The following is a 10,705-nucleotide window of genomic DNA, read 5'->3' on the forward strand; positions in this document are numbered from 1 at the left end:
TGCGCATGTGTGGGTGTGTGTGCACATGCTTGTGGGTGTGTGTGCATGCGTGGAGGTATGTGTGGTGGGTGTGCAAATGTGGGGGTGGAGGTGGGGGTGGGGTGTGTGTGCACATGCAAGAGGGTGTGCACAAGTACAGCCAAGGGCTGACAAAAGGTTCTAGATGACCAGGCCCACGTTCACATCGGAGGATTTGGCTTTTATATTTAATACAGTGGTTTCTGGAAACTTGTTCTTCAAAGACATCATGAGTTGACCTGTAGTCTGTTCTGGGTCCCAAACCAGCAGCTTGGAGCAGGTGTGATGGAAAGTGGTGGAGCAAGGCCCTGGGATGGCGGGGAGGAAGGGGCTGGGCTGCAGTCCACAGCTGTCCGCCGTGGGCAGCTCCCACCCGCAAAGGTGGGAGGGAAACCCCTCTACTGTGGCTGCAGCTTAGTACCGTGATCTTGTTTCAGGAGGGTCACGGGCAGCAGTGGAGCCCAGGATCAGGGAGGGGGGGTTTGATTGGGGAGCAGGGATGTGTCTGACGTGCAGGAAGCCGATGTGTGCACAGGGGTGGCTTCCCACCTTAGTTTGGTGAGGGGGGTGAGGGAGGCATTGCGGGGCCAGGGATTTGGCCTGTGCTGCCCCTGTCTCTCCGGGGGGTTCCCAAGGGACTCCTGCCAGTTGAGCCAGCATGTAAGGAGGGCAGGGCACTGAGCCACTGCATTGGTTGCATTTCTTCGGGCCTTTCGGGGGCTCAGGGGTTCAGGTGTGAGGAGGCAGCCGCTGCGCCAGGCAGGCTGAGCCGGCACATCTACAATAGGACAGTGGCCTTGGGGCCCCCGGGCACCCCTTCCCAGTCCTGGGCCCACACACACACACACACACACACACACACTGTGGCCCCTTCAGGGGCCGCCTTCTAACCTGGCCTTCGTACTGGAGATGTCCCCTCTGGAGACAGCCAGTGGCATCTAAGGCCTTCCCACCCCGGAGGACTGGGGAGGGAGTGGGGCCAGAGGGACAGAACTAGCTCTGCCATTGCTCAGGTGCTGGCTTTGGGGATACCTGCTTTATGGAAAGGTTGCAGGGAGCCAAGCGGGGTCCTCTGGGGCCCTGGGCAGACTCTGCCCTCAGCCCCTCTCCCGACCTCACCCCAGCAGGACGAGCTGCTGAGCTGCCCTGCCTCCTTGCACCCTGCCCTGCTGGCTTCCGTGGGGAGCCCTGGAAGAGAGAGCCCCTCAGCTCTGCCAGGCCCCCTCAGAGATGCTGGCAGGGACACCCCATCTGCAGGGCTGCCCGTTCTCTCCCCAGCCTGAGCAGAGTGCGTGACCATCCCTCCCAGTGAGCATGCCCTGGCCAAGCTGAATGCAGCCCCTCGGGCAAGGCTGGAACTGTGGTCCGGTCAACAGTCCCCCTTACCCCCTCCCTGCACAGGACCTACTTGGAGGAGGAGCTCACCAAAGCCCGCAAGAAGCCCAGCCTCCGTAAGGACATGTACCAGAAGATGATCGAGGTAGACCCTGATGCCCCAACCGAGGAGGAGAAGGCCCAGCGCGCTGTGACCAAGCCCCGGTACATGCAATGGAGAGAGACCATCAGCTCCACCGCCACTCTGGGCTTCAGGATCGAGGGCATCAAGGTGAGGCTGGCGGAGGCCTGGGCCACTGGCTCCCAGCTGAGGAGGGCACAGAGGCGCCCACCTCTACCTGCAGGGCCGTGGATGGGCGAGCCATAGTCCCTGCAGCCTCGCTGGGTTTCTGTCCATGGCCCACTTTGGGCCCCGCTGCCTGGATCAGTGTCAGGGTAGGACGGCTGGGAGCTAGCCAGCGGGCTGAAGGCTGGGCGTCTCTGCAAATGGTCCCCTGGGGACCCAGGCTCCCGCCAGCTCCAAGCTGAGAAAGCGATTCGCTGTTTTCTTGTCCTCTTTCTTTTTTTGCATTTGGCCCTCGGACTGGCTGCAGATTTTATGTGTGCCCCCGCATAATGCTCATTTCCTTACCTTACCTATTTGAAACAATCCACTGTTCCCTAAACTCTCCCTCACAAGCTGGACATCCTGCCTCATTCATTGTCTGGCCAGCCCTGGGAGAAGCCAGCTGTCTCCACCAGCTCTTTGCCTGCCTCTCTCCTCCCCTCCCCTGCCTCTCACCTCCCTTGCTCCAGGAGATGCCCCACAAAGAGCTCCAGTGGGGAAGACTCCCCCAAGATTTGCCAGCCACCTGGCTGTCCCTCTGCCCCAGCGTCTCGCCTAATTTTTTTTTAAGATTTATTTATTTATTCATGAGAGACACACACAGAGAGAGGCAGAGACATAGGCAGTGGGAGAAACAGGCTCCATGCAGGGAGCCCGATGTGGGACTCGATCCCAGGACCCTGGGATCACGCCCTGAGCCAAAGGCAGACGTTCAACCACTGAACCACCCAGGTGTCCCAGCGTCCCTCCTAATCTTTCAGAGGCAACCACATTGCATTAACTAGCCTCCAGCCTGGTAGCACACAGACCCAGGTTTGGCTCCTAATGGAGCCATCCTCACTCACCTTTTGTCCCCAAGAACAGAGTTCCTCCCAGGAGAGCTAAGCTCCATGTGCTTCCCTGGAAGAGCCTGGAACAGACATGGTGCCAGGCTAAGAAGACAGAGCAATCTCTGGCACTGGGTGGACCAGGGAGCAGGGATGGGCAGGCAGTATTATATCTGGGCTTCCAGGGAACCCACGATAAAAGATCTCATTACATTACAAAGGGATCCTCATTGACTTTGGGGTGGGGAGCCCCTCTCTTCTGTCTGGTGAGGGAGGGCACCTCTGGACAGCAGGGACCCCTAGGCACTCGGGTTCCCAGGGCCAGGCCCTGGGTGAATCTGAGACCCATCTGTCTCGCTCCTCCATCCCTGGTGTCCACACTCCCAGGCCTTCCCTGACTGTCCACACTCTGCCAGAGACACTGCCACCACCACCCTCCCTTGTGGGGCTCAGGACTGGTCCCCTCTGCACTGCTGCCCGACTAGCTGCTCTGTGTTCTTGGACTGCCCATGGGCCCTCTGCTGACCCCCCTGGGTGGGTGTCCTCCTTCTCAGAAAGAAGACGGCTCTGTGAACCGAGACTTTAAGAAGACCAAAACGAGGGAACAAGTCACCCAGGCCTTCAGAGAATTCACTAAGGGGAACCGCAACATCCTGGTGAGTCAGGGCCCCCCACTCCCGTGCCCTCTGAGGCTCTTGGCCAGCCCTAGACTGAGCCAGGCCACCACAGAACATGCCAGCCCCAGGCTTCCGCTGGGCAGGTGAAGAGGAGGGCGACTCGGTTGCCAGCAGCATTTGAGGGTAGATGGGGGCCCTCAGGGGGTCGGGTCTCTGCCTGCCGTCCACCTCATGGCTCCAAGGTTGGTTCCCTCCTGTATGGGGATTGTCTGCTGTGCGCTTGTGTGCTCACCACATCCGCAGGGTGGCCCTCTGGGGTGGGGACATTCTTGTCCTCACGTCACAGGTGAGGAGCTGAGAGGTCAAGGCACAGCTAGCTAGGAAAGGACAGAGCTGGACCTTGCATGTGGGTCGGCCTCCTGCAGCCTGCTGGCCCCCGCACTCCCCAACACTTCCTGGGCCGGCCAGGGCTCCCCCAGGCCCTGAGCCTCCCCCAGGCCCTATGAAGCCACAAGAGGGAAGTGTGTCTGGGGTGGGGTCACCCCGTCTTCCCCAGCAAGAACTGACCGGTTCTCCCTGAGCCCCAGGTGCAAGTGGCACAGGTTTGGGACAAAGTGGTATCACATTTGTCGCTGCAATAGTAGACAGGCTGGATGGAGGCCCTGCCCTCTGGGGTCGGGACCTTGGCCCTCCAGACGGAGGTAGGGTGTGCTGAGCCTCTGCACCCTGAGGGAAAGGCACCCTGGGATGGACCCAGGCACACTAGGGACAGGCACTTTCTGAACGGGGGTGGACCAGGACAGCCTTTCCTATGAGCAGACTCCTCACTGGCCAGACCCAAGGATCTCCCTCCCTCCTTTTCAGGCAGGGGAGGCCCTCCTTAGCTCCTGGCAAGGAGGCTTTGGTCACGGGGTATGCACCCAAACTCTTTCACAGCCCAAACCCTCTTTTTTCCGGGTCACCTGCTCCTCAGCAGTGGCTGCCACAGAGCACAGCCCCACACCTCTGCGGAGGGCTTATTCGCGGGGCCAAGCCCCAGGCCGCAGCGCTGCTGCAGAAGGGCATCCGGGTACCGTGGGAGCCTGCATGCGATGGGCTTCCCCGTGGCCCCTGGGGACGGCAGGCACCCCCAGAGCCAGCACAGCTCAATCCCCATCAGAGGGCTCTGCAGAGAGGCCGCTGTTAGAGGTATTTGTGGCTCTCCCACTTGCTCTGTCCTTTGGAAGGTCAGGGGCATGGAAGTTTGTATTCTGGAAGACACCATGGCAACCAGGCTGTTGGGATGCGGCCTCCACTCTGCTGGCGTTCCAGAATAAACTTTGCCCTTGTGTGCAAGCTCACGGGGGCTGCAGGGCTGTATGGAGGCTGTCCCTCCTACACCTCCCGCTCACGAGGGAGCACGGGAGGCCCCCGCACTCCCTGACACTGACAAAGCGTGGCTGCCTACCTCGCCTGGGCCTCAGTCTCTGGCCCTTCTAGATGAGGGAGACTGGAAGAAATCAGGGTGTAAAGTCCCTTCCACTCTGACACCAGCGAGTCTAACAGGCCACGTGGGGCTTAAAAGATACCCAGCCCCCAGGTGTCCAAAACTCTGGCCATTTCTGTTCCCAGATCGCCTACCGGGACCGGCTGAAGGACATCCGGGCCACCCTCGAAGTATCTCCTTTCTTCAAGTGCCACGAGGTAGATACTGGGCTTTCATCCTCCTGGGTAGAGAGCTGTGCTCTGTGTGGTCAGCCAGGGCCCTCGGGCCTGCCCACCTGAGTTGTGAGTGTGCCTCCCACGTTAATAGATCTGCTGTTCTAGAAGCTGGAGTGGAATTTTTAGGACCATGCAGCCAGAGGCAGGCCACCTGGGATCAAGCCCCTTGCTACCTGCAGGAGCCTCATCATCATGCATCTGCTCCCTGGACGGAGAACGCAGGGCCATCCTGCCTGAGCGCTGTGGTCACCATCCTCTCACGTCTCCCTCTCCCTCCCAGCTTCTGAGGGGGGCTCATTGCCCATTCCAGGTGGCTGTGGCAGGACTTCTATCCCACATGCCTCAGGGTCTTAGGGCAGAGCTCCTAGAGCTGCTGAAGCAGCCACCCATCACCACCCGAGATCTTCTGAAAGGGCTGGCCGGTGTTCAGGCACCACTTTTTTTTTTTTAATTTTTATTTATTTATGATAGTCACAGAGAGAGAGAGGCAGAGACACAGGAAGAGGGAGAAGCAGGCTCCATGCACCGGGAGCCCGATGTGGGATTCAATCCCGGGTCTCCAGGATCGCGCCCTGGGCCAAAGGCAGGCGCCAAACCGCTGCACCACCCAGGGATCCCCAGGCACCACTTTTGAAGCAGAGCTAGAACTTTCCACCTTCTCCTGCTTTTGCACTTGTTGGTCTGCAGGGGCAGCAGGCAGCAGACAGGGAACCCAGACACCCAAGAGAGGTTTGGAAGTTGTCAGCAGGTCCCCTGGAGGGTCTGTAAGACCTGAGGTCAGAGTCCAAAGCCCCCGGCCCCTAGAGCGTGCATGCACATTCACATACCCATGCACGCTGCTCCCCCAGAAACAGTTGCTGCCATGCCCAGGTGTGTGTGAAAGCAGGGAAGCCACGCTCCTTGAAGGCTTGTGGCTCCTTCCAGAAAGCAACCTCTCTCAGGGTCATGTTTGGAAGGAGCCTCCACCTCAGCCCTGCCCAGAGAGAGGGCTGTGGGTACAGCAAGAGAAACAGGAGACAGGAGATACCAGGACTCCGGGCACAGGGAGAAGCCCCAGAAGGAGGTGGGCCAGTCCCAGCTTGGCCTCATGGCATCTTTGTGCAAGTGACACAGCTGGTCCTTGGATCTTATCCCTGCCTGGCCCCGTGGTCAGGGTGCACCTGTCCCACGTGGTGGCTCTTGGAGGGTGCCTGGGTAGGACTACCCGTGAGGAGGGACTGGGGTGCCCAGAGGGCAGACGGGGCGGCTCCTGGCCTAGCCATTCTTGGGCTGCCCCTCCCTCCCCTCGTCCTCATGGAGATCCAGGTGTCCAAGCCCTCTGCTCCTCCCAGGGCCTCTGGATTCCCTGCTGGAGCCTTCCTCCCCACCTCCCCCCTGCAGCCTGCCTGCGTGCTCCAGGGGACAGGGGCTGTGGGCCTCTGAGCCCCAGGACCCACCCCACTGGCCAAAGGACCCCACTGCCCCCGCTGGTAGCCCCATCTTCCACTCCTCTCCTCTCTTCTGCACCTTTGCTGTGATTTCTGGAAAATTGTTTTTGCTGCACTCTCTCTGGAGTCTCATTTGGAAGCTTCAGGTCTAGAAAGAGGCCAGATTAGCTGAGGCTTCTGCCATTTTCCGTCTGGGAAGAAGCAAGCCCCCTCTGGGCTCAGCATTTCCACGGGCTCTTCCCTGTCCTTCCCAGAGCCCCCGGCAGGACCCCACACCCTCTCCCCACACCTCATATCTTCCCCAGCCCCACACAGTGACCTGGGGGAGGGTTTAGGGGATGTGTTTGTATTGGGGAAAGCACTTTATTCCATGCAGTTGCTCTGACCTGGTCTGGAATGTGGGGGTGGGTGGGGGGGCTCATTAGTGCCCCAGGTCCCCAGAGAAGGGTCCTAGGCCTGTCTGTGCAGGTTTTGCTGGCGTTGTGCTGCTGGAATGGGGATGGTCTGGGCCTCACTGACACCCCTTCGGGGGGGCTATGTGCCCATGTGGGCAGCCTTTCCTCTGCCCTTGGGTACAGAGTGTGCAATCTCCTCAGCGCCTCCCTTCCACCCACACAGTCCATGGGTAGGAAGGGCATGATGAGGTCCCGAGGTTTAGCCGTGGCCTGCAGTAGTGGAGAGTGTGCAGGCCAGGGCTGCGGGGTGGGGGTCTGTCATCCCATATGTCCTCACGGAAGGTGGAGGCTGTCCTGGTAGCCGGTGGCCTCTGCCCCCTGTGGGGGCGGGAGGGGGAGCTGTCCCAGGTGCACCCTGGCTGCAGTGTGGCAGGCCCTGCTCAGCTCCCGCTCCCGGCTCCCCTGCAGGTCATCGGCAGCTCGCTCCTCTTCATCCATGACCAGAAGGAGCAGGCCAAGGTGTGGATGATCGACTTTGGGAAGACCACGCCCCTGCCCGAGGGCCAGACCCTGCAGCACAACGTACCCTGGCAAGAGGGGAACCGGGAGGACGGCTACCTCTCGGGCCTGAACAACCTCATCGACATCCTGGCAGAAATGTGCCAGGGCTCCCCGCTCGCCTGAGCCCCCCTCCCACCCCCCTACCCCACGCCCGCCTCACTGCACCCTCCCTCCTCCCCTTCTGCTTCCTCTCTCCTCAATTTCACCTTCATGTCCACCTGGGTGCAAGCCCCAAAACTGACCCTCCCGATCTGCACTACAGGATACATTGTAGAGAGGAGACTCAGGTTTCCAAGAGGAGATGAGAGATTTTTCTGGTGACTTTGCTCTTGGAGCTGGGGCTTCAGCGGCTCTCTATAAGTAGGATCGCCAAGCAGAAGCTGAATGCCCAGACCCAGGCTCCACCGCCTGCAGGGAGGCTCCGTAGGGTTTAGATCTGGAGGAAGGCTCAGGTGCAGTGGGGTGGGTCCCTAAGGCCAGAGCCGGCCCCAGCCTGGGCCTCGCGTCCTACGGGGGCCTGCTGCCCCCTGGTGGCCGGTGCAGTTCGTGCCACTGCCAGGCTCAGCCTGTGTGTGTTCCATCCTCTGAGGCTGGGGGCCCAGGTGAGGAGCCTTGTAATAACCCCGCTTCAGCAGGTGCCTGGCTGCAGGCTTCTGGTAGTTGGGGCACAAAAACCACTGGGAACTGCATGTGGGCCATGAGTAAAGCACTCGCTGCTTAGTGGCCTGGGTCGCCCACAGACGCGTGGTGATTTGCTCAAGCAGGGACCCACCCAGCTGGTAGTGCCAACCCTCCAGCTTTGGGCCAGACCCCAAGAGCCAGGAGAATGCTGCTGTTGATCAGCTATGCTCTCTGACCTAGGCATTCCTAGGCGGGGGCGGGAGCTGTGTTCTTCCATCTGATTATCGCCCTCTGCATTCAGAGGACACTGCAAACCTGAGCTTCCAGGAATGTCACCCAACCCTCAGAGTCACTTGTGCCTCCAGCTCCCTACCTTGCTATGGCAAGGTCTGGGGCTCTGGGTGGGGTGGCCCAGGGCACGCCAGCCCCCAGAGGAAAAAGAACAGGACCTTTAGAGCACACTCCCCTTATATCCCTTCAACCCCTCACCACCACCGCCTCCCCCCATGCGTCGCTGGGCTTTCATGAGCTGAAATCCCCAGCAGATTGGGGGCAGGGCTTGCAGGCAGTGCTGGGCAGGTCAGAACCAGGTTTCTGGTTTACTGGCCTCATTCCCCACAAAAGTAACTCCTAAGGCCTGAAAGGCTCAGACCCACATTTCCCACAGGTGGTGTGGGCAGCTCCCAGGATGGGTGGTGGCTGCCAGGGGCAGGGAGGGGGTGCTCCAGGCATCTCCTCCTGGTGCTTCTAGGTTGCTTGAAGATTACTGGGGAGCTAATTAAGCCGTATTTTAATTTTTGAGCAAGCCAATTATTGAGAAGAATGTAAAATTGGCATGACTTTTGAAGAACAAAGACCTCAGTTCTGTGTCCATTTGGCGATGTGCTCCTAGGTGCACCCCCCTTGCCATTGGAGGCGCAGGAGTGCCCAGAATTGTGCTCTGACCTGTCAGCAGGCCCTGGGGCCAGTTGCTCTGCAGGGAGCTGTGTCAGGACATGGTGGAGACATGTGTACCCGGATATGTGAGCCTGGAGGGACCAATCCAGAGGCAGGACTTCCTGGGCTGCCCCCCTGTCGCTCCAGGGTCTGGGGGGGGGGGGGGCTGTGACTTCCCCAGGCCATGCCAGCATTTCCCCTTTCCTGCTGGGTGAGTGACAGTTGGTGGGGGCGGAGGGTAAGACACATGAGGATGTGTAAGTACAGATTTTAAAAAAGGAAATCGCTCTGAAGCTTACTGGCTCTTGTTCAAAACCGTGGTGAGCTCCCGCGTGGGGTTTGCTAAAAGACACACATACCCCCCCCCCCACCAGCCGGCTGAGCACGAGAGGCCTCGTGACAGCATGTGACCCGGTGAAGGCAGGAGCACCAAAGCCAGCTCTGGACCTCTGGGGCCGGAGTCACTCGCCACGGCACAGAAGGGGCCTGGTGGTCCGCACACCTGAGGTCTGCGGGGAAGGGACATTGCTCATTCAGACATTGAGATTCGTGATTCCACCGCACTGGGCTGGCCAAAAGCCACCCTCCCTCTATTGATGAAGAAAGTTTGCTGAAGCAAATTAATGCTCTGAACAAAAAGTGCAGGGGACCAGCTCAATATACTTAAGAGAACAAATTTTCCAAGCACTTTAAACAGGCGCCAATTGTTGGCCAACAATGCGCTAAAATGCAAATGATTTGTTTGTTAGAGGAGGTCCATGGTGGCCCTCACTGGTAATAGGTTGCTTTAGGTCACATTCTAGCTGTGAAAGTGGTATGAAGTGGCATCTTCTAGGATTATGCTCTTCCTTAGGGGTTGGGGTTTTGTATTTACTTGCCAGCTCTCCTCTCGTACCTCTTCTCTCCAACTTCCTGCCACCCTGCCTCCCCCTTGTCCTAGAGGGTTAGATGGATCTGGAGTGGAGTTTCCTTGAACCCTTCCCAGCCTAGCCTTGGGTCCTGGCCGCTCAGGTGCCAGGAGGGCGGGACAAGCCACGTGCACCTGTGTCCAGGTGAGCGCCACCCTCCCCCCCCCACGGGCATTCTCAGTGTTCAGCATGCTTAGCGTATTCGAGGAAGGTTTCTCTACTGCTCATCCCCAGACTTGCCTTTAGTGTCATGTAAGAAGTTTTTAAGTTATATTTATTTTTTTCCGGTTTTTTAATTGCACAAAACACTAAGACTGGGAGGCTGGATTCTGTTTGTTTGAAAGCTGTGCCTTCTTTCTGAACTCCCTTTCCTGCTTGGTGGAAAGAGCCCGGACACAGCACTGCCCCCCCCCCCAGATGGACTCTTTCCCCTGTGGGCTGTATCTAGCTGTGAGATTTCCCCGCATCTAGGCCACCCTCTGTGTGTATATAACCCAGGCCGCTGGTTTGGGAAGAGGCAGGGTGTTCGCCCCCTGCCAGGGCCTTTCTTCTGGAGGAGACGACTCCCCAGAGGGTTCTCCTTCCCTCTGTACCCCTTTTGCCAAGACACCTGGACAAAACAACTGTTACAGACCCCCCTCCCCCATACAGTGCCTGTTGAATAGACCGCATTGCTCTGTACCTTCCCGAATAAAGGCCCAAGAGACCGCAGTGCTGTCTGCTGTGCAGTCCTTTTGACCCTAAACCCCGGAGAAGCACCTCGAGGTGGGTGGGTGGCAGTGGCACTCTTTGGAAACCAGAGGATTTCACTGGGGCTCTGAGGACCCCCCAGAAATGGGAGCCCAGATTGAGTAACATTTTTATCTGCAAAGGATTTAAGACAGTCTTCAAATTTAATCTTTCTAGCCTTGTCCACACAACCTTTATACAGTAATTCAGGGCGTGGAACAGCCACAAAGAAGTCCTTGTCCCCCACCCCCCCACTCTCACCCCCACCATCAGCCAGGGAGGGGAGTCACCAGGAGGCCATTGCA

The 10,705-nt window shown here is 58.9% G+C and overlaps 1 protein-coding gene across 1 annotated transcript in view; it reads left to right on the forward strand.

Annotated features, from left to right (window-relative positions):
* ITPKB (inositol-trisphosphate 3-kinase B) overlaps positions 1–10,382 on the forward strand; it is a 92,821-nt gene extending 82,439 nt beyond the window's left edge. The window contains exons 5-8 of the mRNA XM_055323829.1: positions 1,420–1,624; positions 3,060–3,161; positions 4,734–4,805; positions 7,114–10,382. Of these exons, the coding sequence (XP_055179804.1) occupies positions 1,420–1,624; positions 3,060–3,161; positions 4,734–4,805; positions 7,114–7,329 (595 nt within the window). The 3' untranslated portion in view covers positions 7,330–10,382. The remainder of the gene's footprint in view (positions 1–1,419; positions 1,625–3,059; positions 3,162–4,733; positions 4,806–7,113) is intronic.
* The last annotated feature ends 323 nt before the right edge of the window (positions 10,383–10,705 follow it).

The sequence above is a fragment of the Nyctereutes procyonoides genome, unplaced genomic scaffold (assembly GCF_905146905.1).
Source record: "Nyctereutes procyonoides isolate TBG_1078 unplaced genomic scaffold, NYPRO_anot_genome, whole genome shotgun sequence".
Classification (NCBI taxonomy): Eukaryota; Metazoa; Chordata; class Mammalia; order Carnivora; family Canidae; genus Nyctereutes; species Nyctereutes procyonoides.